The 22,660-nt window shown below is 43.2% G+C and overlaps 2 protein-coding genes across 8 annotated transcripts in view; one reads left to right on the forward strand and one right to left on the reverse strand.

Annotated features, from left to right (window-relative positions):
• The window catches only part of ATG9A (autophagy related 9A), a 35,781-nt gene extending 23,569 nt beyond the window's left edge, over positions 1–12,212 (forward strand). For all 7 annotated transcript variants that reach the window (XM_083153780.1, XM_083153781.1, XM_083153783.1 and 4 more), the window contains exons 9-16: positions 233–386; positions 826–1,005; positions 1,957–2,202; positions 7,106–7,266; positions 8,268–8,385; positions 8,627–8,834; positions 11,203–11,345; positions 11,443–12,212. In XM_083153780.1, coding sequence (XP_083009906.1) covers positions 233–386; positions 826–1,005; positions 1,957–2,202; positions 7,106–7,266; positions 8,268–8,385; positions 8,627–8,834; positions 11,203–11,345; positions 11,443–11,448 — 1,216 coding nt within the window. In that variant the 3' untranslated portion in view covers positions 11,449–12,212. The remainder of the gene's footprint in view (positions 1–232; positions 387–825; positions 1,006–1,956; positions 2,203–7,105; positions 7,267–8,267; positions 8,386–8,626; positions 8,835–11,202; positions 11,346–11,442) is intronic.
• The window catches only part of ANKZF1 (ankyrin repeat and zinc finger peptidyl tRNA hydrolase 1), a 66,982-nt gene that overhangs the window by 43,794 nt on the left and 528 nt on the right, over positions 1–22,660 (reverse strand). Inside the window, exon 2 of the mRNA XM_083153788.1 lies at positions 20,932–21,071. The gene's annotated coding sequence lies outside the window, so the exon portion shown is untranslated. The remainder of the gene's footprint in view (positions 1–20,931; positions 21,072–22,660) is intronic.

Here is a 22,660-nt window from a genome sequence, read left to right on the forward strand (position 1 = left end):
AGTAAATCTTTTTATACAGTCCACTCATTTTCAGTGCAGCGCTTCATTCTTTCTCTGTATGAAACATTTTTTTTTCTTTTGGAAAGGTAGCACTCCTTTCTTATGAAGCTGCAGCTTACACTAATTGTATAAACCTGCTATTATACACACATTACAGCCTGCGCCATCACATGTTTTTTCTCCCATGTTTTTTCTCCTAAATGTAATACAAGTTGGTGTTTCTGTATTCTAGATCATTTATCCCGGATCAGCACCTGGTGTTCTGTCCAGAGCAGCTACTAAGGGTGATTCTGGCTCATATTCACTACATGCCCGACCACTGGCAGCGCAGCGCTCACCGGGCAGAGACTCGTGGGGAGTTTTCTCAACTTTTCCAGTACAAAGCTGTGAGTGTTCTCCTGTCTCTGGGTTGTGTGTCCATTTTATACAGCTCTAAGAGGTTCTTTATATAGGAGTATCTGTTTGCAGAGGTTTGGCTTCTCTACAGGCACCACCCCTGCCAGCTGTAAGGAGTCACTACAGCCCCTATATAATAAATTACCAAATATACAAGTGGGACAAATCAAGTTGTAAAAATATGATATATAAGTTTATTCTAGCTGTCAGGTATTGCATAACCGGTTAAGTGCCTGCAGTGAAGTGTGTGAGTTATGTAACAGACCCCCCTCCGTTTACACGTGGAGATGTATAAGGCTGTATCACGCTCCAAGCTCTCCCTTCCCTTGTGACACTATAGAACTAGGTCGGATCTCTGTATTGTGCATCTGTGTCCTGTCTATTACACTGTACAGCTGAACAGCAGTTAACCTTTTGCTCCTGTTGTAGGTTTTTATTCTGGAGGAACTCCTCAGTCCGCTGCTGACTCCCCTCGTTCTAATTTTCCGACTCCGTCCTAAGTCACTGGAGATCATAGACTTTTTTAGAAACTTCACAGTTGAGGTAGTGGGTGTTGGAGACACCTGTTCATTTGCACAAATGGATGTCCGACAGCACGGCAATCCTGCGGTAATTTTCCAGCAAGAGTATTTATTTATTTATTTATTTAATAATTACCAGTTATTTATATAGCGCACACATATTCCGCAGCGCTTTACAGAGTATAGTTGAACATTCAGTCCCTGCCCCAGTAAAGCTTACAATCTATATTCCCTACCACATGTACATGCACATACAGACATTCTAGGGTTAATTTTGTTGGGAGCCAATTAACCTACCGGTATATTTTTGGATTGTGGGAGGAAACTGGAGTACCCGGAGGAAACCCACACAGGCACGGAGAGAATATACAAACTAAGTTAGAGCCATGGTGGGAATAGAACCCATGACCTCAGTGCTGTGAGGCAGTAATGCTAACCATTACACAAGCCATGCTGCCCACAGTAAGAAATATAACCACCTACTATAGCTCTCTAGGGTGAGGGTAATCTAGAGTAGTTTCTCGATTAGATTTCTTGTCACAAACCTTCTCATTTATAGCATGCACACCATAATTTAGATATATTTGTAACAAGTATGTTGGTATGTCTGTATAGATTTCATAAACACAGAATATTTGTCAGCCTAAAAGTGTGTACACACGGCAGGATATGCCGTGAGATGCGAGTCCCGACGCGATCAGATCGCATCGGGACTCGCATTCCACGGCATGCTAGAGGGGCACAATTTACACTATATAGTGCAGATCTGCACTATATAGTGTTGCCTGCCCTCTCTATCTGGCTGCCGATTTGCGCTCACATGGGAGCGCGCACCGGCAGCATATCGGGCTCGCAAGCCCTAAAAATGTGATTTGCATGCGATTTGGCTTCCGATGTTTCCTATATCGGGAACATCGGAAGCCAAATCTAACCGTGTGTACACACTATTACTAAAGAGGGCCAGACTCCAAGTTCATAATGGAGTGTAAACAATTGCGTGTAGATGTTTAATTAGTCACTGTATATTCTTCTGTTACAGTGGATGTCAGCCGGGAAGACGGAGGCTTCGGTTTACCAGCAGGCAGAGGATGGAAAGACTGAGCTTTCACTTATGCATTTTGCAATAACTAACCCCCGGTGGCAGCCCCCTAGGGAATGTTCGGCTTTCTTGAGCCATCTGCGGGAGCGAGTTCAGAGAGACAGTGGTGGAACAACCCCTAAAAACCCAATTGGGTTGGCAAATCCCCTGCATTGCTCCGGGCTTTCCCTGCAGTCTGATTGTGAGGTGGGAAGGTCCTCTTTTTTTGTCCATATGTTTTCTTTAAGCTTCATTTTGTGACAACAGGGTAACGTTTAAAATGTAACCTATACCAACTCTAGGAATGGGTGGCATCAGGGTATAATCACATACTGTAAATTAAAGCCAGCACTTACATGAAATGGAAACCGATGCCATCGTTTGTTAAAAAAAATAGATGGCTATGGCTCATTAGTAGTGACCACCATGAGAACCATTCTGTAATATATGTGCGTTCATTTCTGTGGAAATGCAAACATGTAGAAATTATTATGAAAAGGACTCATCCAAACCTAATGGTATGTAAATCTGCTCACCAAGACATAGATTTCCCACCAGTGCTAAAACCATATTCACTCGCCATACTAAGGGGTAGATTTACTAAGATGGATGGGAGTGTTATGGAAGATGGAATGTTGCCAATAGCAACCAATCAGATTCCATCTGTTATCTTCTAAAAAGGAGCTTAATAACTAAGAAGTAGAATCTGATTGGTTGCTATAGACAACATCCGCACTTCAATAGAACTCCCATCCTAGTATATATAACACTAAATTTCAGATCAGGTGAAACTTCTCTAACCCGATAATACAGTGCATGTGGTCCAAAATGCTGCTTATGTCCAATAGCCAATTGGATCATTCTTGGGTGTGTTTGTAAACAAAAAGGATTAATACAAGTAAAGTATTGGCCTGTCTATGCGGTCACCTTGCACAACCCTATGACACTGAAGAAATCTGTCTGCTTGGTCAAGTGCTAAGCAACTGGATTATTCCACACTTGTATTTGTTGCCAAGTTGGACACTCGCCCAAGTGATGGTAATGTATGATATGTTTTTGATATTATTAAGCAGATAGGTGCATCTATTTAGGGTTGCTGAGAGACAGGTCTTTGTGTTTCTCCTGAGATGCATGTTCATTGTCTAAGCTGACACTCCACCATGCTGTTTATGTCTTAACAAGTCCTGAATGACTTTGGAGAGACCTAAAATGAATCATTATCATCTTACTAAATTTGAACATAAATGTAATATTATGTGGAGTGTGAATCTGCGATAGTACAAAAGCAACAGGTGGACAGGTTTTGGTGGACAGATTTTCATATAATTGGACTTTTTGGAACATTGTGGCAGCTCTAGCTCCTCTCCAGCAGGTAGCCATGTTATGAGGAAGGTGCATCTTTAACAATAGACGTATACTCCTTTTCTACTGGTTTAACTTGGGTTGTGGCTCCATATAAAAGAGTCCCTGAGGCACACCCTTGTCCAATTACCTGTACATGCAAACCGGGTAGCTACCAGAGTCGTACCCAAGTAAGCGTGCATGTAAAAAGGTGACCCAGGTCCGTTTAGAACTGCACGGAGAGCTAGCTTCCTGACGCTTGGATATGATGTAATCTCCAACTGCCGGCATAGGTAAGAACCCCCCCCCCCCACAACGGAATGGGATCATTCGTCAGACTGCATTTAGGTCTACAGTCATTAGGTCGACCCCACTAGGTCGACTGGCAGGAAGGTCGACCTGACTTAAGGTCGACATGGGCCAAGGTCGACATGACCTAAGGTCGAATTTGCATAAAGGTCGACATGAGGAAGGTCGACTGGTCATAAGGTCGACATGGGTTTTTCACTGTTTTTTTATCCGAATGTCGACACAGTCGACATGGACACAGTTGGCAATGAGAATCGGACCCTCGCATCGCTCGCTTCGCTCGCAATGCTTCGGGCACGGTGCCTCGCTGCGCTCAGCACACTATTTTATTCTCCCACCACGCCCTAGTGGATGGTAGGGCATGAAATACCGCCTGTCGGCACATGTCGGCTCAAAAAACAGTGAAAAACCCATGTCGACCTTATGACCAGTCGACCTTCCTCATGTCGACCTTTATGCAAATTCGACCTTAAGTCATGTCGACCTTGGCCCATGTCGACCTTAAGTCAGGTCGACCTTCCTGCCAGTCGACCTAGTGGGGTCGACCTAATGACTGTAGACCTAAATGCAGTCTGACGAATGACCGCATCCCCCCACAACCCAGGTCTAGCCTGCAGTGTGATTGGGGTTTCAAGCCTGTGACACGGCTTGAAACCCATGTTCAGTTATCTTGGTCAGACCTAGGTGGAAAAGGAGCAGTAGAGTGGTTAATTCTGAACAACTCCTACAGATACAATATCATGTCTCCTGCTAGGTGTCTTACATTTACCTTCTATGGGTAAAGATGTAAACCAGTCATCCTGAGATCCGCAATAGAAAAAGGGGGTTTAGACCCAGATCACACAAGGTGATTGTGGGTCAGGTGCGCCTGACCTGAGTTGTCTTTCTAAACAGCTGCCCTGGGACAGGATAGTTAGTCCTGTACGGGAAGTACACAAGCAAAAAAGGAAAAAAGGTTTGGGCTGCGCTAATTAGATGGTATTATGTGCAAAATTTATGCATAAAAATGAGGTGGAGATTGGTTAGATCTATCACAATTTATTAACACTTCTAAAATGATGAAGCCAGAAAGTAAACAGGCTATAAAAACAATAATGTTGGAAGAATAAAAGCAACTTCTCACCAGACCATAACCATATGGATGGGTTCGACCCAGGAAGTCCCAAAGGTCCAAATTGAGTGTAAACTGATGTCCCACACCTGGCAATGGGGAAAGTGACCAACGTTTAATTGGAGCTGTGATGGTATCCCCAAATGTGCCTCACCTTGCCTAACCAGCATCCACAGAAGGACTATTTTGGGATTACAGACCCACCCAACACCCTTTGGAAAACCATCATCCACCATCTGCCCCCACTTGCGCCCCCCCCCCCCCCCCCTCCCCATCACCCACCTTTCCAATTGGATTACAAACCCTGCAACTACAGTAGAGGTCGAGGACAACACCCCGCTCAATCCATCAAGCGGCAGGAGTTGGTGATTCGTGCCATCTTGGGCCACTCCTTAGACTAACATCCTGTCCTCCCTCCATATTGCACGTTTGGGGATACCATCACAGCTCCAATTGGACGTTGGTCACTTTCCCCATTGCCAGGTGTGGGACATCAGTTTACACTCAATTTGGACCTTTGGGACTTCCTGGGTCGAACCCAGCCATATGGTTATGGTGTGGTGAGAAGTTGCTTTTATTCTTCCAACATTATTGTTTTTATAGCCTGTTTACTTTCTGGCTTCATCATTTTAGAAGTGTTAATAAATTGTGATAGATCTAACCAATCTCCACCTCATTTTTATGCATAAATTTTGCACATAATACCATCTAATTAGCGCAGCCCAAACCTTTTTTCCTTTTTTGCTTGTGTACATCCTGAGATCCGCCACTTGCTGTTTTTTTTTTCTCACATAGATGCAATCAAGAGACTATTAGAACCTGGTTGCAGGATAGGAAACAGACAGTTGTAGTAAATGGAGTGCATTCTATGGAGGGACATGTTACAAGTGGAGTACTTGGACAAGTGCTCTTTAATATCTTTGTTAGGGACATTGCAAATGGTATTGAAGGGAAAGTATGCCTTTTTTTGCAGATGACACAAAGATATGCAACAGAGTAGACACACAAGGAGGGGTAAATCAAATGACTGATGATGTAGGTAAACTTGAGAATTGGTCAAGAGCATGGCAACTACAGTTAATGCTAAAATTGCAAAATTATGCACTTGGGACTCAAAAACCCAAAGGCTCAATATAGTATCAAGGGTACTATAATGGAAACTGCTGAGGAGGAAAGGGATATAGGAGTCACTATTTCAAGTGACTTAAAGGCAGGAAAGCAATGTAGCAAAGCAATGAGGAAGGCTAGATGCTTGGTTGCATAGGGAGAGGAACCGGCCTCATCTGGAATACCGTGTCCAGTTCTGGAGACCGTGGGCCACATTTATCAACTAATATTTGTGTCTAAATCCGCGAAAATCCCAGTTTTTGGGGGTTAACCGCAAATATTAAGTTTCACCTAAATGTATTAAAGGGGGACCGCAGCAGGAATCTCTGATCCCTGCTGCGATCCCCCCTGCAGCGCCGCCGGCCGCATCCCCCATAGGTTTCTATGGGGGATGCGAAGCTGCCCGATGTATCAACATCGGGCAGCCCGGCTTCGCACCCCTGGGCTATCGCCATTCTGGGATGGCGATAGCCCATTGCAGCCTATGGCTACACATCGCACTGCCCGAGCAGGGCAGTGCGGTAAGAGGGGTCAGCGCATAACAGCGCATGCGCTGACCCCCTCGGCTTCCGGCTTAGCACTTCGCAGGGACGGGTTCCTTTCGGAGCCCTGTCCCCGCAGTGCCAGGGATGATACATCCCAGTGATCTGATTGCATTTTACAATGCGATCCTGGGCGGTAATATTCCGCCCAGATTGCATTGCAAATGCGATCATTGATAAAATGTGCCCCCATATCTTCAGAAGGATATAAATACATTAGAGAGTGTACAAAGAAGGGCAACTAAAGTGGTGCATGGCCTACATCACAAAACTTACCTGGAAAGACTAAACGATCTTAACATGTATAGTTTGGAGCAGAGAAGGTAAAGGGGGGACATGGTAGAAATCTTCAAATATATGAAGGGTTTTAACATAGTACAGGAGGGAAATTTTCTTCAAAGGAAAAGAATTATAGAACACGAGGACATGCACTGAAACTGGAGGGAGGTAGGTTCAGGGGAAATGTTAGAAAAAATTACTTCACAGAAAGGGTAGTGGATAAGTGGAATAGCCTCCCATCAGAGGTGGTAGAGGCTAAGACAGTATAACAATTTAAACATGCTTGGGATAGGCATATGAATATCAAAAAGGGTTGAGATTACCTGAAGGATAAAAAAAGGGGCAGACTAGATGGGCCAAATGGTTCTTATCTGCTGTCAAATTCTATGTTTCTAAGGTTCACCATGTTTTTGTGTTTCAGCCCCACAGTCTGGCAGTGAACATGTTCTCTGCGATGTCCCCAGGTGGGATCCCGCCACATACTGATGTTCTCTGCTCTCCACATGTCTCTGCCGTGTCTGAAGTAGCTTCTGCTCTCCGCTCTCTGTCCCCACAACAGCACATGGCACCAAATCAGAGCAGGTGAGCAAATTACTCATTGATGCCAAAACTGTGTAGAATTATTATTATTATTATTAATAATAACTTGTTCATTGGAACAATGCTGGAGCAAGTGTGTGTTTTTGTTAAAGGAAGTTTGAATAACATATAAGGTCATGGACAACCCCTTAAGTAGAGGTTTAGGATCTGTTGAATAGGTGTAGTTCTTCAGCATAATGCTTTGTTCTAATGATCTATATTGTGCTTAGGGAACATAGGGTGTTATTGTTGGGGGGGGGGGGGGTGTGCATGGACACTACATTCTACCAGTGTGTGTCTATAATAGTACCGTACATGCCATGCCCTAGATCTTCACATTATAATGCCAAGAGTTGAGGTGTCAAGACTTCCTAAATGTTCATGGTGCCTTTTAAGGATCCCATAAAAATGTATATTGTATTGGAAAACGGGGTGGATGGATGACCGCCTGTAGGTGTGATCACACTACTACTGCACTTGTAGGTCCACAGCATTGACTAAGCACCACTAGCTGCATATGTAGCCACACTGGATAATGAGTCTGCCGCTCAGCACCCGTAACTAAACATGAAGCATTTTAGTGACCTGATTGGATGCAGTACATGTTGACAATATGTTTTATATTTTGGGGGAAAGTACAGAGTTGAGCTCAAGTTGGACAAGTAGCTCCAGCATCGCATGTGTGGAACAAAATACTAATATTTTCCTGCATGCAGTTACCTGGTTCAAAAGATCCACCTAATCCATGTAATGCATAATTAGGTTACATACATTTCCCCATAGTCCACAGTTTCATCAGCAAGCCCTTTCAAACCGTATGTGTCTAGTTATGGCCCCTTCACCTGCAAGTAGCGAATTGTGCGCAACTCTGAATGGCTTTGATCCGGATCATTCGCAATGTGATACATCCCCAAAACAAACTTGCATTCAACTCTGCATCAGTCCCTCGTTTGTTTTGTTTTTCTTAATATGTATTAATTTCACATGATTTGATCTCCTTGTAGTATTGAATTCAGGAATAGCAGTTTTGGGAACAGTTTGTGGGACGGTCCCATGACCAGCGGCCCTCTATCTGAATACGCTTCAATGGAGATGAGCCTACATGCTGTGTACATACATGAAGTGAGTATCTATACATCTCTGATCTGGCCTCAGTACTACATCATTCGATTTATACTTTATTTCTCTCTTGCAAGATTCAATTCCACAGATTAATCCCACCATTGTATCTGGTATTATTTGATTCCAGTTGCATTTGCTTCAGTTTGGGCACATTGGCCTGCAGTTTTGTAGTTTGCTTAATTATTGTATATTATTATATATTGTATATTGCATTGCAGCCTGTTTCTACTCTCTCATGCAGCTACATCAACAGCACAACCGAATGGCACCTGGCCGGCACATATGGCACAGGCAGGAGAGTGATGAGAGCGGAGAGAGTGTCCAGGGAGAGGGGCTGATCAACACTACATCCAACATACCTTCCTCTGCCAGCTGCCCCTCCCCGGCTGCAATGCTTCTGGAAGATAAGATGCCCCCAATCAGTGCTCATAGGTTCAGTGCCAGTGCAGGTATGTTATGTAAATCTTGAGAAGTGCACTCAGTATATTCTCTCCTATAAGCCTGGTACTTGCTCAGACACTGAGTTACATGCGGTAGCATAACAAATATTCTTATTCATTAACCAATACATCCCATTATTGGTCAGTTGTTTTGTCCTGTCATCAAGAGGCGCCAAGCCAATACTAGGTTCCTACTTCAATGCTTCCATTTATATACTTTAGCTTTCTTGCAAATTTGATGCAGTCATTGCAACCATGTGCATTGCTCTGAAATCCCTGTCTTTGCTGCAAAGTTAGAATCTACGTTTCTAGCAATGAAAAAGAATTTGAGGGACCTTATGGAAGGAATGAGCCCTTGTTTTTGATTTGGGAAAGGAGCCAACCATTGTGACAAACCATTGTGGGAGGGCACTTGGAGGTGCTTAGAATAGGGGCAGTGCAAAACCATGACAGATTAATGATTTCACTGAATACGAAACTAAATTGCGTTTCCTTTAAAGAACATTACTGGGCTGATTCATATTCTTATTACTGTGTATGATTTCTAAATGAGCGCACGCATCTACACACTTCCCCATGCCCAAACAGCAGCAGAGTCTCAATCAGTTACTGCCTGAAAGCCATCTGCAGACCTGTACTGCACATTCAGTGCATGGACAAAGTACGGAACATCAGTATTTTGCGGCATAGACCACACTACGTCCAGGGCCTGAATCGGATCCTATATAATCAATCAGATTCATAAGGGTGGTGAGGCAGAATAGATGCATGTAACTACGAATGAATGTATGAATATCCACATTAGTTCCGTACATATAGTGAAGGTGCCATTGCAGCCATCTCGCTTGCAACTCTGAATCTGCCACTATCTGTGACTAGAAACGTCAAACTTGATGTGACACCAGAGAAAAAGTAAGTTCTTGCAATAAATGTATTAAGTTAAAGAAAAACAAGAAAGATACCATGAAAATTACACGGTTTAATGTTCATGGTAATGTTATGTACATTAGTTGGCACTTTCTCTTCAAATGTATACAAATTGGGCCTTATTCTGGTTCACTCTGAGGCAAATTCCTTCTCAAATGGACAAAACCATGTGCACTGCTGGTGGGGCAGATGTAACATGTGCAAAGAGAGTTAGATTTGGGTGGGGTTTTTCTTCAAAGTGAGATCTATGTTGCAGTGCTGGCTGGCTGTTTTTATTGGGTGGTTTAAAATATTGTCTTTTTTTTCAATATTTAATAATCTTTTCTTGAGTTTGTTTTTAAATTAAGAATTTTCCTAGGGAGTATTTTTTTGTTCCACACTTTTATACCACAGATTTTTTCTTCTCCTTGAACCTGTATGTATACGTAGAATATGGAAACCTTGCAGCCAGGTTTAGTGGTATGATCTGTTCCTCAGCCATGCCTCTTTGTAGTCATACTTTTTATCTTTTTTTTAATGTAGTTCTGATGGTTTCTTGAGTTTATCAGTATATAAGGCAAGATTTTTCTAGGAATGTGTCTCGGGATTGTGTTTCGGTTGTTGTTGATAAATTCTATACTGGAGGTTTACTGTTCCATTTCAGATACTTCTGAGTATATGAAGATGACACTGTATGTTTTGCCAGTATTTTGTGTTTTTATGAGTATGGTTTTTATATTAAATGGGCTTCACACATGCTGATGTAGCTTGGAGTGAATTCCGTTCCCATGGCAGTCTGAAGGAAATACTCTCTTGGAGTTAAAAATTACTTGTGGCTCAGTTTGTATTTTATAGTGTTGATTATAGTTAATGATTATAGTTGTCAGCCATGTTGACAAAACTCTGCTAGGTAGTATGTATATTTAGGAAGATACTGTGGCACTGTATCAGTGTTGTGGCATGAGGTTCCAGAAAAGAACCCAAATTCGGTTGTACAACGAGGAAGCTCCAGGTCAGCAGAAAAATATGTATTGGTTACTTTCATTTAAAATGTCATATAAGACTTGATTCAAATGGGAGATCTGAGACTCCAGGTAAGTAAATCTAGGGGGGAAAACAACGCTAATCAAGAAGCACCTCGCTGGGTCCCTGGACCACCACTATTTACCTGAGCTATAGCAATATAATTGCAGCCACAGTGGAAACACCACCTCAGGCACCTGGGATGTTCTTTGTTTTGTGTAGTACCAAGAGCTATTTGAGCAAGTGTAGCAGAAAAGAACTGCTACTAGTTCTAGGCGCACAAGTAGAACTATAAACAATGGTATTTGTACACTTGTTCCAGCAGTCTGTGTGCCAAGCTCCATGAAAGGTGTAAAACGCTTTGTGATACTGGTGACTTATTTTTCTTGCTCTCCATTCCTATGCAAGGTCTTCTTTTATTTATAATTATAAATCTTGTCCTTCCCAGAATTTGGGTCTGTGCAGAGAGCAGCTTCTAATTTAGCAAGGCAACCTATGGGCGGGTGGAGTGAAGATGCCCAGACGAGCAGGCACCCAGAAACGGTGCTAGAGGAGGGCTCTGAGGATGAACTTCCACCCCAGACTCAGAAGGTAATGTCCACTGCTAAGATTTGTATCTGTGTTTAATTTGTATCTGTTAGACTGGGTTACCTTAGAACTTAGTACTTAACCTTTTTTTATCTTGTAGGTGTAAAGTATGCCCACCTTCTGAAGAAATGGTCTTCATATAGACCTCTCCCAACCTCATTATTTCTTGTTGAACAGGAAATGCTCGGAGAGGAGACATGTTCATGAACTGTCTATGTGCGTGTGGCTAAATGTTTGCTTCAATTCATGTAAATATATATACATATAAATTGGGTTGTCTTGCATACGTATGCGTGGGAAGAAGACTGACCTGGATTTGCACTGGATTATGAATTATTTTTGTGATGCCATGAACATGAATAGAGTACAAAGCGTGATGGAATGGAAATACACATTGTACAGATGTGTCTCTATCACTGTATAGACAATATATGCTGCAGTTGGTACCCAAAGTATCTACAGTATACTGAGCATGTAGGGACTAGAGTGAAGCACTGCAGGGGATTTTTTTCTCCATCTTCTGAACATAATAAGAATGAAGTGAATAACAAAGCTTGGAAATAAGCTTGGATTGCTCCTCCCTACTTACATGGGGTCATTGTCAATGCTGAATACCCATTGCTATAGCTATTGTGCACCACTAACTTGTCTGAAAAGGCGCACTGTTCTGCAATGTTTTGTATAGAAATGTATATTGCATATTTTGTACCATTGTATAATTCTAAATAAATATCTGTAATGTCAGAAAAGATTGTGATGAACAGTTCAATCCTCTCTTCATTGTCTGTTACATAATTAGAGGTGTCATAAAGTGTGGGCTGTATAACGGTTAGAATAACACAACAACGGGAATCCTGTAGGTTTCGATCACAATGGAATCTTTAATAAAATGTGTTTCATTCACTATGGAATCTTTAATAAAATGTGTTTCATTCACTATGGTAGATCTGTAAGGATAGCTGTTATGGTGTGTACACCAGGTGCGATTTTGGCTTAAATTTTGACTATATAGTCAAAATTGAAGCCAAATTTGCACAGTGTTTAGGAGGCTTGTGATACTGATGCGTGTTGCCCTGTGAGGTCAGTATCACAAGGGATTGTGCAGGAAAGTCTATTTTGATCATATTGCCTGTAGAATGTATTGGCCTAGGGCCAAACACCAAGATAGTCCAAATCGCACGTGCAATTAGCCAAAATCACATTGTCAAACAGAATAGAAATAGGATAGTCATAATCGGCTATTAGCCTGAATGGCACCGTGTGCACACAGCTTTAGGAGGCATACTGTACTAACCACGGACAAAAAAAGATTATGAAAGAAAAAATGCCTTTAGAATGCTTGTCATACTGTTAACAACATCAGCAATACATTTGGGAGTGGTCCTGAACCTTAGAAACATACCTAATCGCTGTTGGATGTGCCAAAACTCAGTGATCAAGAATTGCTATTGCTTAGTTAACCACCCGAGAAGCCATCCGATCTACCTCCCGTTTGTCTAAAGAATATTTATTGACCTAAAATGTGATCTTTTGAATCAGCTGATTTTCTCCCAATATATGTTTTATTATTAGTGCAGGTAACTCAAATGGTTACCCTTTGCATGGTTTAATCTTTGAATGGTTGTGGGTGAAATTTACTAAGATGCGAGTTCTATTTCACCTGGGATGTTGCTATGAGCAACTACTATCTATCTATCTTCTAGATAAATAAATAAGAAATAGATTCTGATTGGTTGCCCATAGAAACGTCAATGTGCAAAAGAACTCCCATCTTAGTAATTTGCCCCCAGTGTGTCCAATAGAAAATCGGACTAGTGAACACTCTCTGTTTAAAAACAATGACTGGTAATAAGTTCTCTGCCAGCACGCAAACACTGGGCCTGATGCATTGCATTCAGAGGGCTGCATATTCATAGCCCACCCAAACATCGATAGACCTTGCATGTGCACGGTACACTGTGAATGTGCACTGGGACCCTCTCGTTGACCATGCATCAGGTAATTGACAGGCAGGGGGGGGGGGGCATTTCATGTGTGTGCCCACACAAACGGTGGGCGCACCCACAGAAACGCTGGGCGGACCCCAACTAATATAGAAACAAAAGATATGGATGGAATTCAGATACTAGGCGCTCTTCATATGGACATACAGGGGATCTGAAGATGATAGATCAGAATATGATGTATAGAAAATTACTTCCCTTGGTGAACAAATTATGCTCTTTTGTTAGTTTGGACGACGTTTTCTCTCCAATTTTTCCCTTGTGTTCTCCGCCGGGTTTATTTGGATATATGTAAAAAGAATATATACAAGCAATGTGTTCTATCCTTCACTTTTAACACGCAAGACGTATTAACAGCTCTTTCAGAAATTCACAAGCGTACCAAACTCACTATAGGTAGTGGTTGGACACACCTATCAAGGTGTCTTTCTACTGGGTGACACGCACCCGTACTCACGATGTTATCTGCTATGTGAAGCTCATAAAAGGTATCTTTTCTTTCTCAATTTCTCCAAAAAGCCTTTTATTGATACACACAACGATGCAGACACAGGTTAAAATATTTCTCCAGATTTAAGACTGTTTGAACCACGAACTTAATACAGATGGTGATAATGTCCAATCAACACTCCCAGGTGGTATTCCGGACCTAAATGGTAGTGGACTAACACATACACACTCACCCGATATCAGCTGTGGTCCTTCAGTCCTTGCACATTCAGATCTGAGTCGACATGTTTCAAGACTATGTGTCTCTTCATCAGGGCTCCTCCAACTAATGCCTGGGTCGGGGCGGGCGCATGATGTCGGTCCCTGACCCGAGTTTCCGGCGATACAAGCAGCTGCGAGTGCCGGGCACAGTAGGAGAAATCTTTTGATGGTAAGTAACATGATTTTTCCTCTGTGCCGCCACATGTTTGTGTGCACATCCGTTCGCATTCCTGCTCGCTAGGCTCTAACTATCCAGCGCGTCTGAACCAGGTCCAATGTGTACTTAACGAAAAATGTCACAACCAGGTGACTAGTGAGCTAAGAATGTCCATCTCTGAATATAATTGTGACACGTTTGACTGAATGTAATGTCGCCCGAGTACGGAGGCAGTGCGGGATGCCAGCCAAATTATGATTTTTTTTTTTTTTTTTTTAAAGGGCAATCACTTACAAAATCATGCCTTGTAAGTGATTGCCCCTTTAAAAAAAATGTCCAAACTTGGGCAACATTACATTCCGCCTGTGATCTTGCAGGCTACATCAATGCTGATTATAATAGAATAGGGTGTCAGAATCAGAAAGTGAGAGTTTTGGGGAGTTTTTCCCCTTTATTAAAAATTTTTAAAGCGGCAATCATTTACACTGCCAAACCTGGTTGAATTTGTCATGTAAATGATTGCCACATAAAAAAAAAAAAATGGGAAAACTCTCCCAAAATCTCTCACTTTCTGATTCTCACACCCTATCACATTTGACCCAATGTTTTTGTTCCATTAGTGCAGGGGTCAGGGAACTTTTTACCTTTTAACCCAAAAAATATTTTGATACGCCGACATTACCCCCTTGATTTGAAAGGAAGGAAATAATATATTATTCATTATTTGAATTCAAAATTTTATTGAACTGGAGTAGACACTCGGCTGATCCGGGTCTTCATGACACCTGGCGGCCACCCTAGTTACAGCCCTGTGTATGCCGGCTGTGTCTCGGCAGCGCGACCGTCCATTACCCCCAGGAATCTCATTTTTACCCCATTTTGGGTCATTTACCCCTGTTCCCTGAACACTGCATTAGTGCTTTAGGCATGTTTCAGATGGGATGCAGTTACCATCCCGGCGGTCGGGATCCCGGCGGTCAGAATCCCGACGCCGGAATCCCGACCGCCGAAATGCCGACACTTTCTCCCTCCGTGGGTGTCCACGACACCCCTGGAGGGAGAATAAATTAGTGTGCCGAGCGTAGCGAGGCACCGGGCCCGCTGCGTGGCGAGCGCAGCGAGCCCGCAAGGGGGGGCGATCCACGTCCCCCCACTGTCTGCATTTCGGCTGTCGGGATTCTGAACGCCGGGATACCGACCGCCGGGATTCAGTACTGAATCCGTTTCAGATCATGCATGTGAATCTAGGCAGATGGGATCACCTCTAACAGTTGTACCCAAGATTATCATTCAACCTATTGCATCTATTGCATTATTCTTTACAAAATAATGAGTCATTGGATTGTACAAAATTAGTTTGAAGAAAACTAAAAGTATCATAAAAATCATTCCAGACCGTTTTAAAAGCACGCCCTTCAATTGCATGTATTTCTATCAGCTTGTTCAGTCATAAACAATTTGAATAATTCCTGTAAATTTGAGAGATCAATTCATTGTCAACCACAATTGGTCTGATTGGGCAACTGCATTCCCTGCACACAAATAAATGTGGATCTGTGTTGCACACATTTGTGCAGCTATCCATCCACTTATGGTAGTAGTGGTTATCACTGTAAGGACACATTTGCAACTACAAATGGTGCAAGAGAACTGGGGTGAAAAAAGTAGAGAAAATCACCCTAAAGCGCAGCTGCTTAACAATATCAACACCCGATGGAGTCCCCACCCTTCGAATACAAACCGAAACAACAAAATACAATAGACATATGTAAATGGATAGACTGAATGTGTGAATAAGAGTACAAGGACCATGAGTTGCCTTCTATCTTTGAATGTTTTAGATTCTCGTAGGAGCGGTATCCTTTTGTTGCCACTCAATAGTCTCACCGAGATGATGACATATAAAGAGGAAAACAACTGAAATAGTCTCACCGAGATGATGACATATAAAGAGGAAAACAACTGAAAAAGGATAAGTGATGGTGTAAAGATGTAAAGAGTGATATGTACTCATAAAGGCATCTTTAAAGGAGATCGTACCCCAACTGACCATGGAATATAGAAGAACTTGCACATTAAAGTATCTTTATTTCCTTAAAAAGATGCATACCCCAACTCATTGGGCGGTATTCAATGAGAATACCTGCGAGGTGCAGCGAATCCTTTTTTGGATTCGCTGCACATTCACCACGTTCCGGAGCCTCACCGGCTCCGGTATTCAACGAGTCAGGGGCAGCGAGCCCCTGACCAGCGAATATGAGCTCCTGCGGCGAATGCCGCAGGGAGCATGAGGACGGTGGCAGGCAGAGAGATGGAAGTCTCTCTGCCTGCCCCAGAACGTTTGTGGGGGGGAGGTGGGCTCCCCGGGTGCCAGGCAGCACAGGCTGCCCCCCGGGGGTGCCAGCAGGGGACCTATATTCACTACACCCGATCGTAACGATCGGGTGCAGTGAATATATGAATATGTAATGAGCGGCTCGGCTCCGGCGCCCCCTGCTGGCTGCTGTGTAAAAAAAAAATATATATATATTTTTTTAAAAATTAAATATATATTCATGTGCTTACAGCACATGAATAAAAGTAGCATGCCCCTCCTCAAAATAAAATTCCTGATTTTTTTACACCAAATGTAAAAAACAAAACACTTTATTTTAAAAGTTCACATTCCACTTCTCCATCAAAAGATAGCGATTGCTACTCGGTGAATCATGGCGAAAAAAACCTTCAAATGTATTCGCCATGTGGTCATTGAATAGGGTGATTCACTGTTTTAGTCCAAAATTCGCCAAACAGCACAAATTCGCCATAAAAACATGGCGAATCAGGCTCATTGAATACCGCCCATTGTGTATCGGGTAGATGGATTCACATAAAGGTATCTTTACTCAGTGTAAGATTTTACCATACAAGGAAATACTCTCCAAAGTACATAGAATAAAAAACATACAACTCATCATTCCTGCACCCTAACCCATTCTGCCCTCAGCCTAATGGGCCCCATACATCAGCAGTCACAATTAATGGATTTCCAGATCCAGGGATTTTTTGGCCAGATAAATGGATTTTACAATTCATCTGACGTTGCCCACACATTACAGATTTATTTCAGTGATCGGCAGATTTTTCCATCTAAAGATTGCATCTTCATATCTGGAAATTGCCCAATCGATTGCTGTTCATAATGTAAATAGATGAAGAAGACAAATTGGGAATGCCCACACATATAAAAAAGATCTGCAGATAATACCAGATTATTAAACATGTTTTAAAACCTGATTAAGCAATCAATTGGCGATTTTGATTGGGATTGCCAAAAGGGGGAGCCCACACATCTAAAATTAATTGTGGCAATCATCTCCATATCTGAAAATTGTCACAATTAATTGCTGATGAATGGGGCCCTTTAGTCATTTTAGTCCAGCCTTCCATTCTCCTTTCCTTTAACAGGTGTCTCATTTTGTGCTAAAAAAATTCAATTGTTTCATAGGAATAGAATAGAATTAAGCACAATACTGTGTGACTTGGCCATTTCTAGTCTTTTTACCCAGGTTAGCATCTAGCATAGTGTCATTGGTTCTCGTGTATTGTACTTTTGTAGGGAATCTGTATATTTTGTCAACCTGCAGCATGTCAACAATGCCCACGTTGATATTTCATATTTCAAAAATGAAATGTCGGCACGATTAGTCACAAACCTTTCTAGTGGTCTAATGATGGTCAGCTGGTCTGAAACCATGTAAATCTTGAGCAAATTAGGGAGCGAGCTTAAAGGGTTGGAGAGTGTCAAAAGAATGTCATTTGCATAAAGCAGAATCATATATTCTATCTGCCAATTATATCTGTACAGATACAGATTTTGATGCTAGAGGTTCTACCATAAGAGCGAAGATCAAAGTCGATAACAGACGACATCCCCGCCTAGTGCCACTGATAATGATAAAAGGTAGAGACATAACATCATTTATTTATACTGTTTTTCCACTAAAATCCTGGTATTTTGACCCGATTTTGGTGGATCCATGGTCCCCGATTGCACCAAATCTGTTTTCACTGGTTTTTCCCAGGTTGATCCCTTTTCTATTGAAAAGGGGAACCCGTGGCAGCAGGGGGCACGGGGATCCGGCAGGAGGTCAGCGATGGGCGGGGACCAGTGGAGGGACAGGCTGGTCAGTGACATACAGGTGGGCATTGGCAGGGGGGCAGGCTGCACCTGTGCAATGGCAGCCTCCCCTCCCCAGGTCGAAAAACCCGGGTAAGAGCCGTTTCCAAAGCTCTTTACTTGGGTTTAACCTGCTAAAAACCCTGGTTGATTCCCGGGTAAGAATCGATTTTTACCTGGCCAGGTTGGTGGGCCAGTGCACGTTCACTTGTAAATACCCAGGATTTTTAGGTTGGTGGAAAAGGGGTATTGTACCATCCCACATAATAAAATGGTTGTATAAGTGGTGCCTGTATTTGATAATTCTCACCCCCATAAATAATCTATATCTAGAGATTACAAACTGCTCTTATCCCTGGCATATTTATTTATTTATTTACAGTTTCTTATATAGTGCAGCATATTCCGTTGTGCTTTACAATTGGAAACAGCAGTGATAAAACAAATTGGGTAGAAACAACTCACAAGCTTACTAATACAAATTAACAACAAAATCATTGTCCAATCATTATCTATGGGGCCTACACGCATTGAGATGTGTGCTAAGCGTTTTTCCTAAGTTATTTAGGGTAGGCGATTTCCCAGTCTAGATCGCCCATAGAGATCCCATACACATGCAGAGATGTGTGCTAAGCAACGTTACTTACGCAAAGAAAAAGGCAGAATGTGGTTCAGGAGGATGTAGATCTCGATCACTATTTACTCATTCTGTATACAGAGAGATCAGAATCGGCTTTATTTGGCCAGGTATACTTGCGTATACTAGCAATTAGATTTGGGTTGCTGTCCAACAGCCAGTTAGGTAACCGTTAAACAGTGACAGTACAGATATACATAACACATAGGTATATGCTTGATGTACCCTTTGGGGGATGATGTACATGTACAGGGGAGACACAGGGAACATATATTTGCTGAGATGTGCAGCACCTATGAAGCCATCAGCGGCGCCACTTGGTTGCTGCAACAGCCAGACTGGTAAAAAAAATCAAGTATACAGTACAGCTAAGGACATGACAGGGGAGACACGGGTACATAAACGTTGGCTGAGCAACACAAATCCTAAACAGCCATCGGCTGCCCCATCGTGATCGTTGCTACTCACAGGGCAGCAATGGAGGGGCTCAACAGGCCATCTACCCTTCAGTGCCCACAGGAGTCACTCAGCATGGATGGATCCTAAGGCTGTTCTATTCAAGGGGGGGGTTTCACTGCGCTATAATGTAGTAAAAGAGAAGCACAATAGGTTTAAATTTGCTAATAAGAAAAATGAGTGCTGTGCCTTTAAGAAAGTAGGTTAGAGAAACAAGTAAATTAAGAGAAAAAGAATACACAGTTTAGAAATGCAGAAAGCACCTGTTGGATAAATAGGGGTTAATTGTGTTTAAGCTCTTTTTTGAGTATAGTATTACTATACTCAAAAAAGAGCTTAAACACAATTAACCCCTATTTATCCAACAGGTGCTTTCTGCATTTCTAAACTTTGTATTCTTTTTCTCTCAATTTACTTGTTTCTCCAGCCTTTTTTCTTAAAGGCACAGTGCTGATTTTTCTTATTAGCTAAGGCTGCCCTGCTGTGGGGCTAGGGGAGGGGGGACCAGCATGTCAGGGGCCCTGGTTGGAGCCATGGCTGAAGGGACAGCCAGCATGCACTGGTGAAGGGATCCGTCCCTCGTCTTCCTCCCGTCCACGAGGCACCGCCAATAGGGGCTGCTGCGGGTACAGCTGTCCCGGGCCCCGGCCTCTGGAAGGGCCCGGGCAGTTAATTTTGCCCTCTGCAATCCCCCCCTCCCCCCCGACTGCCTGCTCTGAGCTTAGTGCAATGAACAATGCAGGCTTATTTAACCGAGGACGCCGGCGGCCAATTAAAATGCTGCACAGGATTTTGAGCCAATCAGAGCTCGAGTACCAGCAGCCAATCAGAGTGGCTGCCGGTACGCAGACTCTGATGGGCACACCGGTCAGTGCTGCATTTTAATTGGCCACTGGCATCCTGAGTTGAAGAAGCATGCAATCCGGGACCTCCGGGCTGCAGCTCAGTGGAAGAGGAGATGGGGAGCAGGAGCCGAGTTATGGTAAGTCAAGTGAGGAGGAGGGCCCAGGGCCCGCATAGGAAATGAGTTCCGGGCCACAAAATTCCTGATGGCAGCCCTGCGTGCGTACCACCATCCCCGACCCTCACCACATATGGCCAGATTTGCAGCCACTTGCTAAGCCATATGACTAGATTTTGACTGCATGCACTGACTTAACCAGCGGGTGATATCAACGTGGAGGGCTGCACAACGACATCGCTCAGGGGCATACATACAGAGCAATCTGTGCTTACTTTCTTAGCAATCTAGTCAGATCGCTTAGAAAGAGCACAAAATCGCTCCGTGTGTAGGCCCCTTTACACAGAGAATGAAGTCTGTTGCTGGGTACACACCCGGAATGATTTGGCCTCAATCCGGTCAATTTTAATGCAATTTCGACCGATTGTATGTCAATTTGGCATGTTTTTGCATGTTTTAGATCAGATCCGATGCGCGTCTCCATTGGTAGTTTTGGAGATCCTACCTGCTGCAGTCGGGATTTGTAAATGATCCCCTCAACTTGGTACAGATCGTTATCGGATCGTATGCAGATCGTGTACAGGTCGCGTGCTCCAACAGATCGTGCTGCCATCGTACGATCTGCTCATGATCATTCTGATGTACCTAGTATAAGAGTAGGACATAACCTCATAGAGATCTGTGTGATTTTGTTACATGCTATCTGATACAATACCAGTAGACTGAAAATTAATGTAACAACACTAGAGACAGCTCTAGGGAATTTGATACTTGTATTATAACTGGATGCTAGTATATGCTATTGTTCTAACCAGATAGATCTGAAGATAAATATTTCTAGTGTATGGGATGGAAATTTCCTGGCCTCTAGATCGGACTTGCGACATCTGACTAGCCCAACCCAATTGGTCATGTGGCTCGCCGAAGGTGCCTTGAAAAATTAAATACTGAGGGGTAGATGTATGAAGCAGTGATAAGGGAGGAGAGGTGAGCCAGAGAAGAAGTGGCCCATGGCAACCAATCAGCACTGAAGTAACATCTATCATTTTCATACTATAAAATTATACAAAGCAGCTGATTGGTTGCCATGGGCCACTTCTCCTCTGGCTCACTTCTCCTCCCTTATCACTGCTTCATACATCTACCCCTGTGTACTTTGACACAGTTCAGTAATGCAGCAGGAGCTACTCCAACCACATCTGTATGCATATCTCCCAGCATAACTCTCTCCATGAGGGGCAGAATGCTCTATTCCTGGACTTCCCTGTTAATTTTTGATTGCCATCCCCTGTTTTGAACAGGCTAAAGCTGCCCATACACAGAGCCATTCGCCAGCATCTGTTCTGTACTATGCGATGCGCGCTCCCGCGCATCACATAGTACGGTACATGTGCTGCACATACTTTTTGTACTAGGTACACATCATATCGGATCGCAGTGCATGCACAAGGGATGCGATCCGATGTGTGCTGTTTAAGTCCCAAACGGATCTGTTAAACGGACCTTGTATGGGCAGCTTAAGTGCTAAGAAAGGTGTTCAACACAGGTGATGGCAATCATACATCAGGAGGGAGGTCCAGGAACAGTGGGGCAGATGTATTCAGCCTTAACAAGAGATAAATGCAAGGGTGATAAGGAGAGATAAACGTCCAGCCAATCAGCTCCTTACTGACTTTTTTTCAAACATAGCCTGTAACATGGAAGTTGGCAGGTGATTGGCTGGACATTTATCTCTCCTTATCACACTTGGATTTATCTCATGTTAAGGCTTAATACATCTGCCCCAGAACGTTGTGTCCCTCCAGGAGAGGGTCATGTTGGGAGGTAAATGTGTAACGGAATGGGATCATTTGGTCTACAACAAGTTGTACTACAAGCATTCGGGTGACAACATTAGGCAGATATGGGGAAAGGTTGACAGGTCATTAGGTCGACAGTCAAAAGGTCGACATGGGGTTTTTCATTGTTTTTTTTACCCAAATGTCAACACAGTCAACATGGACACAGGTTAAAGTGCACTTCGTCCCCTCACACTCTCGCCATGCTTTAGGTACACTATTTTATTCTCTCACCACGCTGTACTGGATGGTAGGGCATGAAATGCCGCCTGTTGGCACATGTCGTGTCGACATGGACACCGAAATGTAGCAACGCATCCCCTCGCATGGCTCGCCATGCATCGGGCAGGGTGCCTCACTACACTCGGCACACTATTTTATTCTCCCACCACGCCC

This window comes from Crinia signifera, chromosome 7 (assembly GCF_055691185.1).
Source record: "Crinia signifera chromosome 7, ASM5569118v1, whole genome shotgun sequence".
Taxonomy (NCBI): Eukaryota; Metazoa; Chordata; class Amphibia; order Anura; family Myobatrachidae; genus Crinia; species Crinia signifera.